This window comes from Piliocolobus tephrosceles, chromosome 13 (assembly GCF_002776525.5).
Source record: "Piliocolobus tephrosceles isolate RC106 chromosome 13, ASM277652v3, whole genome shotgun sequence".
Lineage (NCBI taxonomy): Eukaryota > Metazoa > Chordata > Mammalia > Primates > Cercopithecidae > Piliocolobus > Piliocolobus tephrosceles.
The window spans coordinates 90,553,047-90,578,082 of NC_045446.1; the positions used below are offsets into that span (position 1 = coordinate 90,553,047).

At 40.8% G+C, this 25,036-nt stretch overlaps 1 protein-coding gene and 1 long non-coding RNA gene across 2 annotated transcripts in view; one reads left to right on the top strand and one right to left on the bottom strand.

The window, feature by feature from the left end:
* Positions 1-1,383: 1,383 nt before the first annotated feature.
* On the bottom strand, positions 1,384-5,201 carry LOC111539969. The gene is made up of 2 exons (XR_002730858.1): positions 4,879-5,201; positions 1,384-2,932 (listed from the first exon to the last, which is right to left on the bottom strand). It is a non-coding gene; the product is annotated as an uncharacterized LOC111539969 (long non-coding RNA).
* The window catches only part of ARHGAP42 (Rho GTPase activating protein 42), a 321,711-nt gene continuing 301,214 nt past the window's right edge, over positions 4,540-25,036 (top strand). Inside the window, exon 1 of the mRNA XM_023208003.2 lies at positions 4,540-5,078. Within this exon, the coding sequence (XP_023063771.1) occupies positions 4,925-5,078 (154 nt within the window). The 5' untranslated portion in view covers positions 4,540-4,924. The remainder of the gene's footprint in view (positions 5,079-25,036) is intronic.

The following is a 25,036-nucleotide window of genomic DNA, read 5'->3' on the forward strand; positions in this document are numbered from 1 at the left end:
AAAAAAAAAAAAAAAAAAAAAAAGTCATATTGTCACGTAGAACAAATTCCACTCTCTGCAGCTATTCTTCCCTTCTAGTTGACCTTGACTTCTGCTTCTGTCTCTCTTCTGTTAAGCTGACCCAACAGGCCTGAGTGTTTGTGCTGCACTTTTCTTTCTAAGAAAGTGCCTCTTAATTATTCTAACTTTACCTCAAACTCAGCATAGGAGACTAAACCTAAACCTATGTATATTTCTTCGGAAAAAAAAAAATAACGCTTCTGAGTTGTATAGGCTTAAATCTCAGAGTCATGTTGGATTCTTACCTCATCCACAAAAATCACACTATATTTCCTTCCTTTATTTAATCTGCTTACTGCCTATCTGTTGCCCAATCTCATGTGTACTTACCCCGTCTAAATTCTCTTTTCTCATCTCTCAATCATTTGACTTTTTGGTCTTCCAATCATTGCTCTTTAGTCCATCTATTGGATAATGAACTCTTGAAATCCATAGACTCATACAATGTGGGCTATGTTCTGTACTCTTCCTGTGAGACTCCCATTTCCTACCCCTGGACAAAGCAAAATTTCTTTTTCAACTCGGACTACATTTAGCATTTGTCTATGCTTTATGACAACCATGGAGGGAAACAGGGAGAGCTGTATGGATTTGAGAGGGGCTCTACAATTTGTGAGAGCATTTTTTTAACTGGAAAAGACAATATTACTAAGTCACATAGGCCACTGTCACTAATGATGTGTACATTTGCCCATCAGAAATACAAAGTCATACACCAACAAATTTTATGAGAAATAGTGATATTAAGAGCATTGTGTGTGACAATAATAATACTTTTAATAAGGCAGAATAAAAAGATCTTGCTATCTAAGGGCTTAATCTGAACTTCCTTTCTTGGCTGGCAGAAGAGTATTTTAGAAATTGTTAAGTCAAAAATTAAGTAGTTTCAAATGCTTGTTTCTTTTTGTTTATTTGTTTTGGGTTTTTTAAAAATTTTTATTTGTTTGAGATGACAGATACTTGTTCCGTTGCCCAGGCTGGAGTGCAGTGGCACAATCTTGGCTCACTGCAACCTCCGCCTCCTGGCTTCAAACGATTCTCATGCCTCAGCCTCCCTAGTAGCTGCTGGGATTACAGGTGCACGCCACCACACCCAGCTAATTTTTCTATTTTTAGTAGAGATGGGGTTTTACCATGTTGGCCAGGCTGGTCTTGGACTCCAGGTGATACGCCTACCTGGGCCTCCCAAACTGCTGAGATTACAGGCTGAGCCACCGGGCCTGGCCCCTCATATGGGTTTTAAATGTGTATCTAATTCTTATTTTTTCTTTGCTTCTCTTTTTGATGACTGAATCATCTAAGTGAAATAAGACAGACATATAGTGCAACTATTGTATAATTTCATTTATATGAGATACCTACATTGTCAAATTCATAGAGACAGAGAGTAGAATGGTTACTAGGAGCTGGGAGGAGGGGAAACCAAGAAGAAACACTTGGTTTCTATTTAGTCATCTCTTACCAGGCTTGAGCTTAACCTCAGATTATCTGAGTCTGGGTGGTCTAAATCTACATAATTAATTGAAAAGTAATAATAGCTTGACAGTAACACTTACTGAGTACATAGGAAGTGCCAGGCTTAAACGTCAGACATGAGTTACGTCAAGAAAAAGTTTTAGGCAGATTTACAAATGCCATATTAATTTACTATCCTCTACTCTCTATTTACCCTCAAAAACAAGTAAACAAAGCCCACACATCCTATTCCAGAATCAGGAAAACAAACAGAGACATTTCTCTGTGCCAAAGAGCTTGTCAGCCAATAATATTTGTAAAGCTTACCATGCAGCTTACAGTGTAATGTGTTATGAAGTAGAGAATTCTAGACAGGCTACATTTCAATCCATTACATTTGTTTATGAAAACAAGCTTGCAGGTATTGCTGATCATTTATATAGAAAGTCTATTCTCTTGGAAAGAATCTGGTTCAGTTAATTATGATGGAGAGAATAATACATGGAAACAACAGTTTAAAACTGACAGTAAATCCACCTCAAAGCAAAAGCATTTCTGGTTTTTCTCAAGTAGTTGTGTTAATGTGGCATAAGAGAAAGCCTGACTAGCAGGTATAATTAAAGTATGAATCACAGGAATAAGGCATGAGTAACTATGAAAACACCTACAAGAAATAAGCCCATTATAACATGATAAACTTCAGGGACTCATGAGTGAAGGGTAGGGGAAAAAATCCTAATTCCATGTAAATGCAATGATGGGCCTGAGTGGAAACATATCGATAAACAATAGCATCAATGTATTATTAGCACAGTATCTGTGTGAGGCTGTGGAACATAGCATCTTCCGCCTTATGTTATATGGGTACTTATTCTCTACGTTTCCTTTTTCTGAGAACTGCTTGAGGTCATGGATAATGCTTCCTCTATCTTTTTATGGAAATCACTTCCCTACCCAGACCTTAGTCATGTAGACAGTAGACATAAAACATATAATTACATACATGAATGGGCAAATGATAACCCATATCGTAGAATCTACAACACATCTGCCCTGGCATGTAAGACTTTTAAAGAAAACTAAACATTGACATCCAATATATTAAATACAACTTATGAAACACCATTGATGCATTTTTAAAGACTTAATCACAGTACGATGATTTAATGAAAAACAGGAAGAGAATGTTATATTTTATCATTTCATATCTCAGCAGTTTGGCACTGGATTCGGTTGTTAGGAACAGCAACATGGCAAAAGTTGAAAGGAAACTATTTGGCATGGGTGGTTTTTTGTCTTTCAGGCAGAGTAATAAGTAAATATAAAATCACCTCAGGTGAAACACAGTCCACTGCTGTTTGTGTCATGTCATTTCATTAACTGACAAACAGAATTACTGCCTCTCCCTTCCCCAACCCTGCAAAAGAAAAAAAAAAAATTGAAGAGTATTTAGTTGACAAAAATGCAACACTTGGAGTTATAATGGCTCTGATGGTGACTGGCCATTTTGCCAATAGGTTGAGGGCCAAAGATGTACATATGGATGGAAGGTGTTTTGAGATGGAGTCCTTCTGTCTCCCAGGCTGGAGTGCAGCGGAGCAATCTGGGCTCACAGCAATCTCCGCCTCCCAGATTCAAGTCACTCTACCGCCTCCAAGTGACTCTCCCGCCTCAGCCTCCCGAGTAGCTGGGACTACAGGTGTGCGCGCCACCAGCCCCAGCTAATTTTTGTATTTTTGGTAGAAACTGGGTTTCATGGTGTTGGCCAGGATGGTGTCCCACTCCTGACTTCAAGTGATTCCCTGCCTCAGCCTCCCAGAATGCTGGTATTACAGGCATAAGTCACTGCGCCTGGCCCATACTATTTACATGATCTTATCCTATTTCAGGTTTACATATTATTTTTAATGGTCATGTACATTTAAAAAATTGAAACCAAAAATCTTGACTGGCTCTGAAACTTAATTGGGAAAAATGTAAAGCACTTTAGTGGAATTTTTCCCATGATCTGTAGAATAGTTTTTAAACAGATGGTTCATATGGACAAAGCAATGAAAATGTAGAAATTAAAAGCAGATCCTTAAGAACAATATCTGAGTTCTCAGAAATCCTATAGATGATGTCAGGACGAGAAGTAAAGCAGTCGTTTCTTTTGCTGTCAAGGTTTTAAGGGAACAGAAATTTATTAGGTGAACCTCCACCGGAGGAAGGATAATGCCAGTGGGTAGGAGTTAACTATGTATTTCAAACTCCAGTCCACTTCAACAATTTGAAAATCTCCCCGCTCCCAGGACAATTCTATCTTGGTGCCAATAGGAGATACTGCTATTGTGATGCAAATAGGTATTCTTCTAGAAGTAGGAGCACGTAAGTAGAGTGAGGATGACTCGAAAAATCATCCCACCTTCCCAGCTATGGAGTGGGGGCGGGGGGAAGAAACACTACCAGGCTGGATTAAGGAAACTGAGGGGTGGGAGAGCGACGGGACAACTTCTCAACGTGGAATTCAAATGCATTCAGTGTGACAGTGTGAAGTAAAATCTAAATGAACTTTAGACAGTAGTATGTTCCATCTACGCTTCAAAATATTCAAACTTTAGGGAAACTTAACGTTGGTTTTTCTCCCAGAGAATTTTAGGGAGTAGGTGGAGGGGACGACTGTTAGGGGAGATATATTGGGAGTCAGATCCTTTTGTGGAGCGGAGGACCTTTTGTGGAGCGAAGTGTCACCAAGGGCTAGCCGAAACCAGGGGCCCAAGAGGGGACAGGGTTAACACCCCAGCCAAGGCCGGAGCGCAAGCGCGCGGCTGTAGCGCAGGGAGCCCTGGAGCCAAGTGCGGGACGGCGGGTGGGGCAGGAGGGTAAAGGGGCGAAGGGGCGGGGTGGCGCGTGGTGGGAGCGCGGCGGCGGGGAGGAGGGTCTGGGAGCCCGGGTCCGATTTGCAAGCGCTCTGAGCCTGCGTCCGCCGAGGGGGAGGGTTTCCCCAGCAGGGCCGGAGTTGCGGCTGTGCGCTGATTCTGGCTCACAACGCCGACGACTGTCAAGAGAGCTTGGGAGTGGAACTGCCGGAAGTGTCTGCGCGCAGTGAGAGAAACTTTCCTGCTCCGGCCGCGGCCCGGAGCCTCGCAGCCCCAGCGCTCCGAACGACGATGCGTCCAGTTGACAACAACCTGAGCGGACCCGCGCCTCGGCCCGCCGCCCGCGCCTGCGCTCGCCTTGCCTCGGGAGAGGAAGACTGAGCCCGGCGCAGGCGGTTCAGGGCTCGGGGCCCTTCGTGCAATCAGTCCCCTCACGTCCCAGCGCCTTCCCCGCGATCGCGCGTCCCCAGCGCCCGCCGCGGCCGCCGGCTGTCCCCGCCCTGACCACCGGACCGGACGTGCCCGCGGCCGCCGCCGGCAGCGTCTGTGCCATGGGGCTGCCCACTCTGGAGTTCAGCGATTCCTACTTGGACAGCCCGGATTTCAGGGAGCGCTTGCAGTGTCACGAGATTGAGCTGGAGCGAACCAACAAGTTCATCAAGGAGCTCATTAAGGACGGCTCTCTACTCATCGGGGCATTGAGGAGTAAGTAGGGCTGGCGGGGGAGTGGGCACCCGGATCCAGAGAGTCCCCGCGGGGTGCGGGTCCGAAGGGTGGGTTGGAAGAATCTGAGCTTCTTTTGTTTGAATGGATTTGGGGACAAAAGCTGAAGAGCTCCCCTGCTGGCGGCCAACAAAGTTTGTTCTTAGGTGTTCTTGACTTATTTACTTACACATCTACAGGGAAGGGAAAGTTCTCTACAGGACACTGGAATATAGCCTGAGGAAAGTCGTTCAAAGCCATCTTGTTGTATAATGCTCCTAGAAAGATGTTGGGGACTTTAATTTTTTTAAAAAACATTGTTGTGTCTATTAATAGTTTGAACTAAAGAAGCCCTTAAGGGGGTAATCAAGAGTTTGTCTTAAGGATAAAATTAGACTAGTTTAGTGATATTCAAAGAAAGTTATTAATTTCTCCCGTACATCAGTAGCTCTTCATTGGACACAGTCATTGAGTTGGCTTTTCAAAAAGCGTACATTTGCAGTTTTGCCATTTTGTAAGATAATCGAAGACAGCATGGCACCAGTGCATTTTAACTCTGCAAGTTTTCTGTGCGTCTTAGTTTTGGTTTGCATTGTGTGGGTGTTGGGTGTGTCACTGGGATGAAAGTTCAAGCGTTAAAGGCCAATCAGAACTTTTGAAGATCTATAGAATATAAAGACTGTTATAGTCTATAATATATGGCTTCTTCCACCTCCTTTCCCATACACCTCCTGACCAAATTTTCCTGCCTCCTTCTTTTATCCTCTGGATCTTTGCTTTCAATTACTAAGACCTAAGAGTATCTGAAACTCAGGAGTTTCTCTTACAGAGAATTGAGCACAGCTACATGATATGGCTTGTTACCTTTCCCAGGAGGTATCTGCATCTTTTAAAAAAAATATTTTTATTTATTTGTTTTTCTTTTTTTCCTGTCTTCAAAGGAGCCTGTGAAAAGTATTTGCATCTTAATAGAGGCTTCTGGATGTTTTAACTACTGAAAGGAAGCCCTGGAATCTCTGGTCACTTAAAGCTGGGTGAATGAGATACTTTAAAAAGGTAGAGAGACCTTTGGGTGATCTAGTAATCCCCAGGACATATATGGCGGCATCATCTTTGTATAACAACATGGTAGGGATGTGTGTGCCTAAAACTGAGACCATGCTAGCATCGGATCTATATTTTGAAACATGTATTAGCAGTAAGGAGGGAGCTTAGCAAGATGTCTTGAAATTAGTGTGCTCCAAATTATCTTTTATTTTAACCATCCCAAATGTTAAAACATTTACTTAACCACTTGTGTTACTTAACCAAGGTAAAGATAATATATTTTATGCCCATATTCACTTAATTTCTGAATTCGAGGCTACTACTGATAATGGCATTTACTGTGATTTGTGAAAAATATAGTTTCTCTGCAATTCTTGTCACCCTGCATAAACACTAGTGTGAACTGTCCTTCCTCTGGCTTGTAAATCCTGGTTAAAGTCTCACGGGACTAACCTCTTTGCATCTAAGACAGCATGATGCCTCTTCAAAAAGAGCTGCATCTCAAGAGTGCCAAACGCCAAGCCAATTCTTGCTGGAGGTGCCAGATGTTCTACATTTTTCTCCCTGCTCTGCTTGAGATAAACTTTAGTGTTTTAGAAGTTGAAAATACTTACATACCTTTGATAAATGCTCTGACAGGTACATTATATTACGAGTGACATTACATACTTTATTATGATGGTTGAATCTAGCTTTGTAAAAGTCAGGTGATTCCCATCATTATAGGTTTGTTCTTCCATTCATAAGTGAAGAAATCTTGGGAGTGTAGGCTCTTTGAAGATATAGGCCCTGCATCTTAATTTGGCTTATGTACTTAAATATACAACCTGTTGTCTTTCTAGGATTCTTAAGTTTGTGGTGAGAGTGTATTGCTGTAACTAACATTTGATTATTACTTCTTTCATTGTGAAAAGGAAAATATTTTATTCCTTGGTAAAAGAATTCCTAACAGCAGCTGCCAAATAGGAGGGATTTTGGAGCAAAAGAACCCTTGAAGTTACACTATAGCAGTGATTTTTTTCCTACCAAGCCACCTTTTGCCTGTTGGGGAGGATGCTCTGAGGCCGGGCTGCAGCTGCTTGGATAGGAGGAGCGTGTCAAAAGGATTCGAGGCCTGCTTGGTTCTATCACTGGCTGCCCCTGCCCTGACCACTAGCCCAGACATGTCCCCTGGCAGAGTACCATGGGGCTGCCCATTCCACTGTGGGAGCCTCCCTGTACCATGAGTCTGCCCACTCCACTGAGGGAGCTCTTCTTCCCCCAGTCTGTCCTTTCTGTTTTTCTTGCCTGCCTGGTGAGGACTTCACCTTCCCTAACTTTATACAGACTATTTCAGTAGATGTATCCATTATCCATTTCAGTTTTTTTTTTTTTAAGCGCCGCACTGTTATTTTTGTTAATAATTAATGCATTCTTAATGTAACCTTGTTTAGCAGACAATCATCAATGTATCTCTAAGCATATTATATTATTTTTATCCCTGTTGTTAACTTTTCCCGTGAGAGTTTTGGCTTGCACTCTCTTAGTTAACACACACCTGACCGTTCCAATAAGTCACACATGCTCCTTGCTCTGTGGTTCAAGTTGTAATTTCTTCAGTAGACTATTTGGAAGGCTCCTTTAAATCGAACTAGAAGATTTCGATTGAACTGGATGATTTCAATTTTAAATAATACATATAAGATACTTAATGTATGTTTAAATATCTATTATTATGTTTCAGATTCATGACCACTTGGAGAAAAAGGATAATAGTTAATTAAGTGTATTAAATGTATTGACCTAGACTTAGATTTGAATTTTGGTGTCATCAAGTACAGTGTGACAGTTGGCAAGTAAGTTAACCTCTCTTAGTCCTAACTTTCCTGTGAAGTGAGGAAAATCTATGACAATCTTACCATTAGGATTGTTTGCTCATTTTGTTATACGCCACATAGATATTTTGTGAGTGATGTTTGAAAATATTCTTACTGGTGAATAGTTTTAGTTAATGGTGGATGATTGAACATCTCTACCCTTTTCATCAAATGTAATTCTTTGAACTGTATCCTTTTAATAGGTGTCAGTCTTAAAATTTGAGCTGTGAAAGAGTCGGTTACTTTTGCTTATTAACTTTTTTCCTTTTAGGAATTACATTCAAAGAAACATTTCAAAATTGATTTTTTATATAATTTACCCTTTACTTTTTCTTGTTTTATACTTTTGAATTCAAAGAGTCATCTTTAAGTAAAATGAGCTTTCTCCTTGTAAGAATACACAGACCCCCAAAAAGAGACAAAAAGAGAATAGACAGAAATAGACAGAATGGCAACTTGATTAGCAAGGAGATTTTAATTTATTTATGTTTTTGAGACAGGGTCACTCTGTCATCCAGGCCGGAGTGCAGTGGTGCAAACATGGCTCACTGCAGCCTCTCCTTCCCAGGCTTAGGTGATCCTCCCACCTCAGCCTCCCCAGTAGCTGGGACCATAGGAATGCACCACCAGGCCAGGCTCATTTTTGATATTTTTTGTAGAGTCAAGGTTTATACTGTGTTGTCCGAGCTGGTCTCATCAAACCCCTGGGTTCAAGCGATCTGCCTGCCTCCACCTCCCAAAGTGCTGAAATTACAGGCGTGAGCCATCACACCCAGTGCCACAAGATTTTAAGTGTTCTAACCACAGACACAAAAGTGATAAGTTTATGGGGTAATGATCATATTAGCATGATTTAGCCATTCTACAATGTGTGAAATATATATAACATCATGTTATGTCTATCAAAACGTTATATTATACACCATACATACATACCACTTTTATTTGTCAATAAAAAATTAAAAAAGAAATAAATAGCAAGAGTTATACTCATTGAGTTGAATTGATTGGGTGGGGAGAGCATTATCATCTTTCCTTCTCCACCCTAGCCTGCAGCATCTTGACTGTCCTTTCTGTCTTCTTTCAGTCTTCTTCTAGTTCCCTTAAGCTGGAACTGGCCTGCTGTTTGGTCTGGTTTTTGGAAAATGTTTCTAAACTTGTATGTTTAGTTTTGATCAAAGGAAAAAAAAAGATAAAGGACTCTTGTATACATTTAATTATTTCTTGTGAGAATATACACAAGCATGGAACTATAATTCTATGCTTATAACATTCATGCAATCTTAAAAGAAAATCAGTTTACAAAGTAAATAAAAACAATATTGTGAAACCAATACAAAACTTGTCAGCAACATTTAGTTAATCTAATGGATGATGTTATTGTGCTGAAGCTAATTTTCTTCCCAGAGGTTGCTGATAATATCTGGTGTGTTGTTGGTGATTCATTTTCTCACTATCTTTCCCAGTTGCAACCTGCAGTTCTTGAGAATCTTCTTGCCCTGATGATGGCCTTCCTTCCATCAGAAGCTTTATTTGTTTATTACTCGGTCACATTGCCTTTGTTCTGGTAGCAGTTGTTCCTGGCACTAGTGATCCATGACCCAAATGAACATGGCACCGATTATGTTGATGATGTGGACAGTGCAGTCAATTAAGGTATTAGCCAGAGGAGAGTGCAGTTTCTTAAAGGTGTCTACTCTGAGTGTCCACAGACCTTAGTTTGAGATACACTGCTATGATATATTTTTGATTTGGGAATTAAGTAGGTGTTTTTAGTAAAGGAAAACCCTAAGTGCAAACAGCAGGTGGAAATGTCTTAGACAAGACGAGGTACCTCTGCCTTTCATTTTCTGTGTTTCACTAACTCAGCTTAGACTTTTTTCACTCAGTGTTTTACTTTTTAAGCCAGCTTTGATTTTGTGTGTGTGTTCTGGGCCCACTTTGCTACTAGAATTTTTGGTGGCACAAGGAAAGATTAAAAGGGGGGAAAAAGGCAAGTTTACAAAATTTGAGACTTCCCATAGTTATTGCCCTGTTTACTTGGTCATCCTTTAGCTTTTCGTAAGAACTGCCATTGTTTTAGGCTCTTTTTAGTTATTTAAATTTGCACGTAGGTTTTTTTTTTTTTTCCCCAAAAAGTGGAACTCATCGTAGATTCCTGTTTATTTGGCAAGAATTCCTTATTCCACTAAGGTTGTTTGCTTGTGTAGTTGGGCAGCCTAATCAGAGGTGTGGAGGTGTAATTACTTCAGCCATTCATTTACTTCTTATAATCATTAGAATTTAAGTTAAATGAGCAGAAGTAATTGCATCTTTCAGATGAGCTGTAATTAATTTTAGGAACTAGTAGATTAGGAATGTGGTGCTTTAAGGTTCTGTTTCCAGAGACCTGTTGCAAGTAAAAGCAGTTATACTTGTGTTAATTTAAATGTGAGCCTTGGCGCTCATTAGAGTGAAATTAAATTGGGCTGGCTATTTACTTCCATCTTACCTCTCTTCTCATGATCTCCATGAGCTTAATAGGTGCCCTTTAACAGTATCTTTATTTCTCCTAGATTTCTTTTTTCAGCCGGTTGTAATTAAAGGCTTCTTCTGGGTTAGGTCAGAGAATGGGTTACTGTTGGAATAAAAAACAGTTCCTGTCTAGTGGAGACTGGCTTAGCTATAACTGCCTTTTGCACTGCCTATTACAGTTATGATCAAGGTACTTTCATAGTGCAGGAAACTCAGGTAACCACTATACTTTAAGTCATTGAAGAGCTGATTTAGCAAGTCTCCATTCATTTATTAACATTTCTTAGAGTACAGTGCTGATTGTGTTAAAGATGGTGTTTAAGAATTATTCAGATTATATAAGATGAAAACGATAAAGCTTACATTAGGATTGGTTTCTTTTTTTTTTTTTTGATGGAGTCTCGCTCTGTCGCCAGGCTAGAGTGCAGTGGCATGATCTTGGCTTGCTGCAACCTCTGCCTCCCCGGTTCAAGCAGGTCTTGTCTCAGCCTCCCAAGTAACTGGGATTACAGGCATGTGCCACCACTCCTGGCTAATTTTTTGTATTTTTAGTAGAGATGCGGTTTCATTATGTTGGCCAGGCGGGTCTCAAACTCCTGACCTCAAGTGATCCACCCACTTCGGCCTCCCAGAATGCTGGGATTACAGGCGTGATCCATAGCACCTGGCCGGGATTGCTTTAGTGTCAAGTGCAGTTTTTATTAATGTGTATTTGGAGAGTGGCAAATCTTTTCTGTAGATTCATAAACAGAAATAATATCCTAATATTTTAAAATGAGGAGATTAAGCTGCATTAAGTAAATGATATGCAACACTGAAATGTTTATTTTAGATAGATAAGAAAGGGTGAAGGAAAGGGGGGTTATTTAGTCTTAAGTCACTTTCATGAATATTGATTTCTTGCCAGAGCTGTGATTGCCACCTTTTCTGGCCCAGCCATCTCTGCGGTATATGGTAATTTCTGCTCATTTCAGCCTTCTAGGCAGGTGCCAGCCTTCCTGCAGCTCTACCTGCCACCCACCAATTTCACCTTGCAGCTCTTCCAGTCTTCCTTTTCCTCTAGCCTGCTGAATCTTTGCCCAGCATCTGATAATCCTTATAGTATATCTCCAGTGGTTCAGGCCTCATCAACCATGGGCTGCTTCTTGGTGACTTTCATCCTGAAAATTAAAATCACATGCTGAGGTCAGGCGCGGTGGCTTACAGCTGTAATCCCAGCACTTTGGGAGGCTGAGGTGGGTGGATCACTTGAGGTCAGGAATTTGAGACCCGCCTGGACAACATGGTGAAACTCTGTCCCTACTAAAAATACAAAAAAAATTAGCCGGGCATGGTGGTGCACACTTGTAATCACAGCTACTCAGGAGGCTGAGGCAGTAGAATAACTTGAACCCAGGGGGCAGAGGTTGCAGTGAGCAGAGATCGCGCCATTGCACTCCAGCCTGGGTGACAGAGTGAGACTCTGTCTCAAAAAGAAATAGTAAATAATAAAAACACTTGCTGAGTACCTGGATCTGTAAGGCACAGGGCCTGTGCTCCATGTTTTACAGCTGCCATATTCTGAGTTATAATGGCTGGTTTTTGTATAAGCATAGCAACTTATATAACATTTGTTCATCTTAATGGCCCTTGAAGCAAAGGAAAAGAGGCAGGATGATACCAGGATAGTCAATGGAAATGTAATTATTTTAATTATTTTGTCTTTGGCATTTAAACATCAGTGGATATTTCTGGTAAGGTAGATTCTTCTCTCTGTGATTCATTCGCTCTTGATGCTCAGGCTGGAATGCAATAGTGAGATCTTGACTCACCGCAACCTCCACCTCCTGGTTTCAAGCGATTCTCCTGCCTCAGCCTCCGAAGGAGCTGGGATGATAGGCGGCCGTTATCATGCACAGCTAATTTTTTGTATTTTTAGTAGAGATAGGGTTTCACCATATTGGCCAGGCTGGTCTCAAACTCCTGACCTCAGGCAGTCCACCCTCCTCGGCCTCCCAAAGTGCTGGGATTACAGGGGTGAGCCACCACACCTGGCCTCTAGGATTCATTTAACCAGAATATTTGGTTAATCAGAATACTCCATTCTTTATATCTGCAGTATTCTGATTCTGTTATCAAGAATCCAGTTATAATACTAAAGAAAATGTTTTGGTGGAACACGGATAGAACACTGTGTGTAAGGAATGTGAACTGTGGAATAGAATGGTACCTTATAGTAGCTAATAATCTGTCAGTTGTCCCAACCTTTTTCCTTTTTGCAGACATGGGAACACATAAAAGAGGAAAAATAAGCCTGAGTTTTCTAGGATTTTGAAAATAATTCTTCTAATTTAATTTTTACGTGGAATACAGTGGGGAAAAGCTAGGATAAAGCTGATAGTGGCTGGGCGTGATGGCTCACAGCTGTAATCCCAGTGCTTTGGGAGGCCGGGGCAGATGGATTGTTTGAGTTGGAGTTGGAGACCAGCCTGGGCAACATGATGAAAACCCATCTCAACAAAGTATACAAAAAATTAACTGCTATGGTGATGTGTGCCTGTAGTCCCAGCTCCGTGGGAGGCTGAGGTGGAAAGTTCGATTGAAGATCAGGAGGTTGAGGATGCAGTGAACCATGGTCGTGCCACTCCACTTCAGCCTGGACAATAGAGCAAGACCCTGTGTCAAAACAAACAAACAAACAAACAAAAAACTAATAACACTTTGTAGATTATTTTATGTAAAATCAATTATGACAGATTTTCAGTTCTAATTTTTAGATTCTTTGGTAAAAGTCTATTTTTATTTTATTTTATTTTATTTTATTTTATTTTATTTTATTTATTTATTTTTTTTGAAGCAGAGTTTCTCTCTTGTCACCCAGGCTGGAGTGCAATGGCATGATCTTGAATGACTGCAACCTCCACCTCCTGGGTTCAAGCGATCCTCCTGTCTTAGCCTCCTGAATAGCTGGGATTAGAGGCGTGCACCACCACACCCAGCTAATTTTTTGTCTTTTTAGTAGAGATGGGGTTTCACCATGTTGGTCAAGCTGGTCTGGAACTCCTGACCTCGTATGATCCACCCGCCTCAGCCTCCCAAAGTGCTGAGATTACAGGTGTGAGTCACTGTGCCCGGCCCCCTAATTTTTAATTTAATTTTAATTTTTAGAGCCAGGGTCTTGCTGTGTTTCCCAGGCTGGAGTGCAGTGGCTATTCAGAGGCAAGATCGTAGTGCACTACTGCCTGCAACACCTGGCCTCAGTCAGTTTTCCCACCTCAGCCTCCTGTGGAACTGGAACTGTAAGAACATGCCACTGCACTCATCTCAAAAACTCTTAATTTTTAAAGGTGTTTTTAAAATGCCAAACATGATATTCTAAAATGTTGGTTTATCTGACTTGGTGATCATCTCTGGGTATACTGGAGAGGATCTTCTATTTTGTTAAGAATGGGGAACCATCCTAGGAGGTTGTCAGTGTCAGGTAATATGTAAAAAAAAATTGGAAAACTGCTGCCTGTATATAAACTTGTTAGATTAATAATAGTACTATCCCTGAATCTTGGCTTTACTCTGGAAAAAGTAGGTAGACATGGAACGACATCCCTTTATTTGGAAGTTAGGCGCATTCATCAGTAATGGAATTTCTGTGATATTTCCTCACGCAAATCTAAAAAGCCATATTGCCTGCTGCTCTATGAAAGACATGCCAAATAGTGTTCCCTCGTGTATAAATATATACTGGAGCTTATCCAAATGAAAGACCCAGGTTCAGTTGTCTCTTTTATATACAGGAAAAGTGATGATTTAATTTAGAAGACTGGTCTGTGTCTGTGCGTGGACGGGAGTGATAAGGCACTAATAGAAATAAGTATTCTGTGTAGTGTATTATCCCTTTCAAATGAGAGCTATGTAAATTGGTTTAGTTCGCTGTTGTGAGAATTTTGTCTTCTTCATTTATTTAATTTCCTTATTCCTTAAAATGTCTGAATGAAAGATAGAGCCCAAAAGGGGTGAAGGTGGGAGTGGATAGCAAGGGGAAGCAAATTAAAGTCAGTTGTGAAAACAATTTACACATTATGGTTTTGGAACTTGTATTAGACTTTCTCTTCCTTCTGTGAAAAAGTTACTCTGTAATACTAGAGAATCAAAAGACTCCAAGACTAGCCTTCCAACTGTTTTGTTAATTTATTTTAAAACATTTTTTAATTAAAAATAAATTATTTGTAGAGATAGGGTCTTGCTATGCTGCCTTGGCTTGTCTCCAACTCCTAGCCTCAAGCCTTCCTCCTACCTCAGCCTCCCAAAGTGTTGGGATTATAGGCACGAGCCACCACACCCCAACCTTCCAACTGTTTTAAAAGTTGGTTGTAATCCCATTACTTTGGGCAGCTGAGGTGGGAGGATCATTTGAGGCCAGGAGTTCAAGATTGGTCTGGGCAACACAGTGAGACCTGTCCCTATAGAAAAAAAAGAAAATTATCTGGGTGTGGTGGTATGCACCTGTAGTCCCAGCTACTTGGGAGGCTGAGGCAAGAGGATCACTTGAGCCCAGGAGGTCAGTGCTGCAATGAGCCATGATCACATCACTGTACTCCAGCTTGGGCCACGGAGCGAGACCCTGTCTTAAAACAAAGGTCATTTTCCAAAATGGAGAAACCCCGTCTCTACTAAAAATACAAAATTGGCCCGGCGTGGTGGCGCATGCCTGTAATTCCAGCTACTCGGGAAGGGAAGGCTGAGGCAGGAGACTCGCTTGAACCTGGGAGGAGGAAGTTGCAGTGAGCCGAAATCGCGCCATTGTACTCTAGCCTGGGCAACAAGAGTGAAATTCTGTCTGAAAAAAAAAAAAAAGGTCTTTTTTTTTTTTTTAGTTGGTTGTGGAAAACTTAAGGAAGAACACTCTCTTTAAAAATCGTTGACTTTAGAGATAATCGAGGTGACTTTTTTAGAGGCACATTGTTTGCGGGAGATTTGGGAAAGCTGTGTACCATGAAATAATGATGTTGACATATGAGCTAAGGAGGGAGTTTTTAAAAGCAATTCTAGTTTTCCTTAGGGGTGACTTTTGCTAAAGTTATTACTTCTTGTAGTTCCAGCTCCATCACTGAACTTGTTTCTCAGTCTGTGATGTTGCAGAGCTCCTCTTCCATTTTCATTTTATTTCTTCTTTCTTTCTCTTAAATGTTGGTGGTGCCTTCTCAGCTCTTTGACTGTTTGCTTTCCTTGTGTGGTAACATCTGCTCCCAGGGTTCCAGCCCTGACCTGATTTTCCTAAACTTTGGGCCTGATTTTTACCAGCCTGGGAGATATAACTACCCTGATGCCGATGTGCTTTAGGCAAATCAGACTCAATCTGTCAAAAAATAAGTTTTTCTTTTCCTCCAGCTTGCTCTCTTTGTATTCCTTTTTGTTCAGTTATAACATCATGTATCTGGTAATCTTCTCAGGAAACACTGAGTCCTTGTAACTCTTCCCATTTTTCACCCCATCCATTTTGTTAGCCCTATAATTCTATATCGAAAATATTTCAAATTTGATTTTCTCTGTCTGCATTAATATATTTAGTTTATATATAGAGAGATTAATGATTTTTTTCTTAGCTTAAAACAGAAGTTTATTCATATATATATAGCGAGATCCCGGCTCACTGCAACCTTTGCCTCCTGGGTTCAAGCGATTCTCCTGCCTCAGCCTCCCGAGCAGCTGGGATTACAGGGGTGCGCCACCATGCCCAGCTAATTTTTGTATTTTTAGTACATATGGGGTTTCACCATGTTGGTCAGGCTGGTCTCTAACTCTTGACCTCAGGTGATCCACCTGCCTTGGACTCACAAAGTGCTGGGATTACAGGTGTGAGCCACTGTGCTTGGTGATTCTCTTATAATTCTTGAGGTTAGAAATTTGAAATAAAAGTGCCGGCAGTGCCATGCTCTGTCTGAGGTCTCTGTGGGAGGACCCTTCCTTGCCCTTTCTGGCTTCTGGTGGTTGCCAGCCATCCAGGGTATTCTTGGCTTGTAGATGCATCACTCCAGTCTCTGCCTCTGCTGTCACATGTCATTCTCCCTATGTGTCTCTGTTTATTATACAGGCAGATGTCAGAGATATTGCAGGATTCATTGCAGACCGCTGCAATAAAGTGAATATCACAATACAGTGAGTTATGTACATTTTTTGGTTTCCCAGTGTATGTAAAGCTTATGTTTACAGTAAACATAGTCTATTAAATGTGCAATAGCATTGTGTCTAAAAAATGTGCAAACCTTAATTACAAGATACTTTATTGTTGAAAAATGCTAACAATCATCGGAGCCTTCAGCAAGTCATAATCTTTTTTGTTGGTGAAGGGTCTTCCCTGGATGTTCACAGCTGCTGACTGATCAGGGTGGTGGTTGGTGAAGGCTGGAGTTCCTGTAGCAATTTCTTAAAATAAGACAACAGCGGGGTTTGTCCCATAGATTGACTCTTCCTTGTGCAAAAGATTTCTCTATGCCATGAAATGCTGTTTGATAACATTTCACCCACAGTAGAACTTCTTTCAAAATTGGAATCTATCCTCTCAAACTCTGATTCTGCTTTTTTTTAAGTTTATATAATATTCTAAATCCTTTGCTGTCATTTTAACAATGTTCACAGCATCTTCACCAGCAGTTGATTCCACATGGAGAAACCAATTTCTTTGCTCATCTGTAAGAAGCAGCTCTTTATTTGTTCAAGTTTGATCATGAGATTGCAGCAATTCGGTCACATCTTTAGGCTCTACTGCTAATGCCACTTCTCTTGCTATTGCCATTACGTCTGCACTTGCTTCCTCCACTGAAGTCTTAAACCCCTTCAAGTCATGCATAAGTGTTCAAATCAACTTTTTCCAGACTTCTATTAATGATATTTTGCCCTCCTCTCATGAATTACAAGTGTTCTCAATGATATTTAGAATGGTGAATCCTTTCCAGAAGGTTTTCAATGTACTTTGCTGAGATCCATCAGAGGAATTGCTATCTATGGTGGCTATAGCCTTACAAAATATATCTCTTAAATCATAGGATTAGAAAGTTGAAATTACTTCTTGATCCATGGGCTACAGAATGGATATTGTGTTTGTTGGCATGAAAGCAATATTAATCTTTTTGTACATCCCCATCATAGCTCTTGGGTGACCAGGTACATTGTCAGTGAGCAGTAATATTTTAAAATGAACTTTTTTTTTTTTTTTTTTCCTGAGCAATAGGCCTCTCACCACACAGTAGATTAAAATATTCAGTAAACAGAGGTGCTGTCATGGCTTTGTTCCATTTCTAGTGCATGGGAAGAGTGGATTTAGCATGCTTCTTAAGGACTCTAGGATTTTCAGAATGGTAAAGGAGCATTGGCTTCAACTCAGTGTCACCAGCTGCTTGGGCACCTGACAGGAGAGTCAGCCCGAAGCTTTTTTTTTTTTTTTTTTTTTTTTGAGACGGAGTCTCGCTCTGTCACCCAGGCTGGAGTGCTGTGGCCGGATCTCAGCTCACTGCAAGCTCCTCCTCCCGGGTTCACGCCATTCTCCTGCCTCAGCCTCCCGGGTAGCTGGGACTACAGGCGCCCACCACCTCACCCGGCTAGTTTTTTGTAGTTTTTAGTAGAGACGGGGTTTCACCGTGTTAGCCAGGATGGTCTTGATCTCCTGACCTCGTGATCCGCCCGTCTCGGCCTCCCAAAGTGCTGGGATTACAGGCTTGAGCCACTGCGCCCGGCCCAGCCCGAAGCTTTGAAGCCAAGTGTTGACTTCTCTGTAGCTAGGAAAGTCCTACAAACATCTTCTTCCAATAGAAGGTGGCTTCATGACCACATTGAAAATCTCTTGTTTATTGTAGCCACCTTCATCCATGCTCTTAGCTATATCTTCTGGAGAGCTTGCTGCAGCTTCTACGTCAGCACTTGCTGTTTCACCTTGCTCATTTATCATATGGGGATGGCTTCTTTTCTTGTACCTCTTGAACCAACCTCTGCTTGCTTCAGACTTTTCTTCTGCAGCTTCCTCACCTCTCTTATAGAAATCATAGTATTGAAGAGAGTTAGGACCTTGGTCTGGATGAGACTAGCTTAATGCAATATTGTGGCTGGTTTGATCTTCTCTACATATCACTCAGACTTTCTCCATATCAACAATAAGGCTGTTTTGCTTTCTTATCATTTGTGTGTTCACTGAAGTGGCATCTTTTTTTTTTCCTATCTCATGGAACTAGGAGAAATGGAGTAGCACTTTTAATGTCCTTCAAGAACTTTTCCTTTGCATTAATAACTTGACTGACAACAGAGACCTAGCTTTCAGACTGTCTTGGCTTTTGTAGTGCCTCCCTCATGAAGTTTGATCATTTTATCTTTAAAGTGAGGGATGACCAGGCACGGTGGCTTGCACCTGTAATCCCAGCACGTTGGGAGGCCGAGGTGGGCAGATTGCTTGAGCTCAGGAGATTGAGACCTGCCTGGTCAACATGGCAAGACCCTGTCTCAAAATAATAATAATAATAATAATATAGTACATAAAAATTAAAAAATAATAAAGTAAGGGGCATGCAACTCTTCCTTTCATTTGAATACTTGGAGGCCATTGTAGGGTTATTAGTTGGCCTAATTTTAATATTGTTGTGTCTCAGAGAATAGGGAGGCACAAAAAGAAAAACAGAGATGGAGGACTGCCTGATTGGTGGAACAGTTAAAACACACACAACATTTATTGACTAAGTTCACTGGCTTATACGGATACTGTTCATGGCATCTCAAAACAGTTACGATGGTAACATCAAAGAGCACTGGTCACAGGTCATCATAAAGATGTAGCAGTAATGAAGAAATTGTAATATTGTGAGAATCGCCAAAATGTGATGGGGACAAGAAATGAGCACATGCTTTTGGCAAAGTGGTATCAATAGGCTTGCTCGATGCAGTGTTGTAAAAAACCTTCAGTTTGTAAAAAATATCTGCAAAGTGCAATAAAATGAGGTTTGCCTGTATTTTAATTAGTCTTTCAATTTGAATAGAAACATCTAGGTGCCTAGGATGTTTTGTGTTCTTTTTTTTTTTTTTTTTGACATGGAGTTTTGCTCTTGTTGCCCAGGCTGGAGTGCAATGGCATGATCTCGGCTCACTGCAACCTCCACCTCCCGGGTTCAAGCGATTCTCCTGCCTCAGCCTCCGAGTAGCTGGGATTACAGGCACGTGTCACCATGCATGGCTAATTTTTATATTTTTAGTAGAGATGGGGTTTCGCCATGTTGGCCAGGCTGGTCTCGAACTCCTGACCTCAGGTGATCTGCCCACCTTGGCCTCCCAAAATGCTGGAATTACAGGCATGAACCACTGCGCCCAGCCTGGATATTTGTGTTCTAATTAGCTGTTACCATATTGTGGCTGCTCAGTAACTAGTGAACATCAACCAGTTTGCATTTTACTAAGGGCATGAGATGGAGGAGGATTTTGAATATCTGTGTAGTAAATGAGCTAGAGAATGGGGGCTATGAATATACTGTTTCGTAGTACTTTCAGCAGGTTTTACATGCAACTGCGCTGGCTTCTCTGTGCTAACTTTTCAGATAATCTGGGGGAACATCATCAGGAGTTAGAGCTTTGTTTCAGTCTTGGCATTGCCACTAACCAGTATTATGGGTCCAAGCCATTGGCCCTATATTCTGTTTTCATCAAAAATGACAATAGCATTTACCTTATATTCCTTGTAGGATTTTTGTGTGGGCCAATGGAAAGAATGCATAATAACATAATATGAAGATGTAGCATTTTTTTTTTTCACTTGCTTTTGGCAGGATCATTGTAACTCGAATTATTTCAGCTTTTTACAAGATTTAACTTTAACAGATTCTTGTCAATGTTATTATCATGGTCCCTAAAAATGAGAAATTATTGAAATGGTAATGCTTCTCTTAGATGTTAAAGCATGGCCTTGTCCCACTCAAATTAGATCTGCTTAATAGGAAATGATTATAAGATATGATATCGTTTTGATTTACCGTTTAAAAAATAATTATCTATCTTGATTTGAGAACTAAGAAAGAATTAGGTTGGCATTCAGGGCTTAATGAATAGGCAATATAGGTTTTGAGATAAAGACATATCTGCTGATGCTTTAGTTCTTCTGGCTCAGGTCAGTGGTGTACACAAATTATTTAAAATGATGATCACAATTTGCACTTCTCAGAAGTGAAATCAATAATTGGGCAATTTTACAAAATTAACCGGCCAAACTGCGGATGAGAAAACTCTTTCCCATGTCAGTTTCTGCACTGAAGACAGACAATGGCTTAGAAAAGTGCTTTCCTAGGTGTCTCTTGTGATACACAGATGTTTTGTAAATGTAATTATGCTGAAGGTGAGCTCATCCAGGCAGTTACTGGTGAGAAACGAACATGATGAAATTGATAGGGCATCGCTGGAGGGGTTGAGTGTGTTAATTAGAGACAAAAGGGACATTCAGTTAAGAATTGAAGAGGAAGATTCAGTTGGCTCAGTGAGAACATTGAATTGAGCCTTATAGCTAGTTGATCCAGGAAAGGTGGTGCAGTTAACTTTGTGTCAGAATCACCAGGAGAGGATATGCGGATGGTGCCCTAAAAACAAAACAGTATTTAAAAGAAAAAGGAAGGAAAGATATTTCTTATTGGATCTGTGAGTTAGAAAGGAGCTCAGGCCTGGGATTGAGGGAATTAGGGAACAAGGGACAGGAAGTCTTAGCTTTTGGGACAGTTTAGAAAGTGAAGCACAGGCTGGAAAAGGCCAGCCTCGGAGGTTAAAGAAAGCGAATACAGATCCTGAATAATCCCGAACAGGGAAAGTCAGTGCGTGACAGTGATGATGTCCAGGTTTGTCAAGTTTAAACTCTCTTGGGTGCACAACCTTTTCTTCCCAGTATTGCCTTCATTCCTCAGATTGCTCTAATGGAAATTAGAAATTTGGGCCGGGCGCGGTGGCTCACGCCTGTAATCCCAGCACTTTGGGAGGCTGAGGCAGGTGGATCACCTGAGGTCAGGAGTTCGAGACCAGCCTCACCAACATGGAGAAACCCTGTCTTTACTAAAAATACAAAATTGGCCGGGCATGGTGGCGCATACCTATGATCCCAGATACTAGAGAGACTGAGGCAGGAGAATCACTTGAACCTGGGAGGTGGAGGTTGTGGTGAGCCGAGATCGTGCCATTGCACTCCAGCCTGGGCAACAAGAGTGAAACTCTGTCTCGAAAAAAAAAAAAAAAAGAAATTAGAAATTTGTGAGTATTCATGGCCGGCTGAGTATGATGTTTTGTGATACCCACCGGTAAGAGGGGATGAGAGGTGAAACAAGGGTGCAGAAGCAAGATGTCAATTGAAAGATACTCTCAGATCAGGTATGGTGGCTCATGCCTGTAATCCCAGCACTTTGGGAGGCCAAGGAGGGAGGATCTCTTGAAGCTAGGAGATGGAGACCAGTCTGGGCAAAGCAAGACCCGTTCTTCCCCCCACCCGCCCACTCCTTGTCTCTACAAAAATAAAAAATTAAGCCAGGTGTGGTGGCATGCACCTGTAGTCCCAGCTACCCAGGATGCTGAGGCAGGAGGATCGCTTGAGCCCAGGAGGTTGAGGTTGGAGTGAGCTATGATCAAGCCACTGCACTGCAGCCTGGGTGAACGAAACAACAACAACAACAACAACAACCACCACACCACCACCACCACTACCAAAAAAAAAAAAAAAAAAAAAAAAAAAAAAAGAGAAGAGAAGGAAAGAAAAAGAAAGACGCTGTCCCCGCTTTAAGTCCTTAGGTTATGGCTTGGATTTGTATCTTTGAGATTGTGCTTTGTACTTCTGTCAGGATATGTATTGATTCAGACTAATCCAAATTTAACCAAATAATCTGAATATGAAATCTGACTAAAAGAAACAGGGGTGGCGCTTTAGCTAAGCTTAGTGTTATCACTCACACATGTGGAGTGCTAATAACATTTCATCTTTAATCATTAGAACATTTTAATGTTAAGTAGGATCATTGAAGATTTAGCCTTAACAGTCGTCAGCCTAGAATAGTAGAAAGAGACTGAGCTTTGGAGTCAGAGAAATGATTTTCAATTCTAGGTCTGCTGCTTGTTAGCGGCTTGATTATGAGCACATCACCTGGCTTCTTTTGTGAGTTTTTTCTTTGTCCATAATATGAGAGTGATACTTCCTTTATCTGCATATTTTTGGGATTCATTGAGAGATAAGACATGTAAAGCATCTAGTACAATTTATGGTACTTGGTATTAAATGTTAGTTTTCTCACTTTGTTCATCTGCAGCTAATGTTAAGACTAGATAGAAATTAGATGAGAGTTATAAATAGCCACCACCATATTTCATTCAAAAGAGGATGTGAGGTGATTTTTCTGAGCAATATCTTTACCTTACCTGGACACATGCATTGTATTTTATTATTAGTATTATTATTATTATTTTGAGATGGAGTTTCACTCTGTTGCCCAGGCTGTAGTGCAGTGGCGCGACCTCATCTCACTGCAAACTCTGCCTCCCAGGTTCACGCCATTTTCCTACCTCAGCCTCCCAAGTAGCTGGGACTACAGGTACCTGCCACCATGCCCGACTAATTTTTTTTGTTTTTTTAGTAGACACGGGGTTTCACCCATGTTAGCCAGGATGGTCTTGATCTGACCTCGTCATCTGCCTGTCTTGGCCTCCCAAAGTGTTGGGATTACAGGCGTGAGCCGCCGCGCCCGGCCTATTTAATTATTTTTAATTTTATTTTTTAGAGTCAGGGTCTCCGTGTGTTGCTCAGGCTGGTCTCAAACCCCTGTTCTCAAGTAGTCCTCCCACCTTGGCCTCTCAGAGTACTGGGATTATAGGTGTCATCTTGCCTGGCATTATGTTTAATGTTGATGGAGGAGCTGTAGACCATGTATCATTGCTTAGTCTCCTGAATGTGCCTTGCAGTGGGAGTGCACCTGTACTGTAGAATAGCTAACTTTTTTTTTTTTTTTTTGAGACGGAGTCTCACTCTGTCACCAGGCTGGAGTGCAATGGAGCCATCTTGGCTCACTGCAACCTCTGCCTCCCAGGTTCAAGCGATTCTCCTGCCTCAGCCTCCTGAGTAGCTGGGACTACAGGCGCCCGCCACCATGCCCAGAGTTCGCTCACTTTTTAAGGACCTTTCCTCATCTGAGATTTTATGATTTTGTATGTAAAATGGTTTTCATTGTATCTTGCCTGGATGATTTGATTGCTTCCCTGTTTCTCTTCCTAGAAAGTTAGCTCCATAAGAGTAGGCACCAAATCTTTGGGACTCAGAAGATGGACACATGATGTATTTTTAGTAAGTGCTCATTACATGACTGAACTTACAGGAAGTTGTGTCAAACTAGTGTTTGGAGAGGCTGAAGTCTACAGGTGGTCATTAACCACTTCATACTGGAACCACTTCTGAAACTTCGTATGGGAAGACAAATGTCATTGTGACAACTCTTTTAGCATGTTGTGTAGACTTACTAGAATGAGGTTGATTACAGTCAGCTTATTCAGGGAATTGATATTTGTATTAAAGAATTAATTTTCTCTTCAGCAATGACAATTATATACAGTAACTCAGATTCAAGGGATATTGCTAAAATGTACAGGTGATTTATATTTCCTATTTGTAACAAAGCTTTGCATTTTCAAGATGCCATTTCAAAGGGTTGATTTTAATTTTATGAGAATGCCTTCTTTAAAGATGCCATTTATATATTTTTAACAGCTTTCTTAAGATATAATTCACTGCCATAAAAATTTACCCTTTTAAGAAGCCACTGGTTTTTAATATATGAAGAGTTGTACCACCATTACCACTATCTAATCTTAGAATATTTCTGTCACCCCCAAAGAAACTCTGTCCCCATTAGCTGTCACTTCTTATTCCCCATCTTCTCTAGCCCCTGGAAACTGTTACCAATATACTTTCTGTTTCTACATAATTGCCTGTTCTGGATTTTTCATACAAATTGAATCATATAATATGTGAAGTGCTGTGCTTACTTAGCATATTTCAAGGTTCATCCATATTTAAACGTAGATCAGTACGTCACTCCTTTTTATTGACAAATGCTTTTCAGATATATGAATGCACCAAATTTTGTTATCTATTTGTCAGTTGAACATTTTAGTTGTTTCTTCTAATTCTTTGGCTGTTAAGAATAATGCTTCTGTGAACATTGATGTACCTTTTTGTGTGTGGACATATATTTTCATTCTTTTGGATATATACCTAGCAGTACAATCGCTGGGTCATATAGTAACTTTACAACTCATTTTTATAAAGAGAAACTTAAGTTTATAAGCATTTAAATTGCATTCTTTATGATAGAAAGCACTTCGAGAGCCAAGTATATATTTAAATTAATTGTTTTCTGTAACAAATTCAGATAGGGCCTTTATATGCTGGTGACAATGGAATGACTTGGGAGGTATTTAAAGAAGTATCATTTCTGCATTCTGTTAATTTTGATTATAGATGGATAACTACTTTAAACTCTCATATCAGTAAATGCAAGACAAAAGCAATGTTTACGTAAGTGTGAA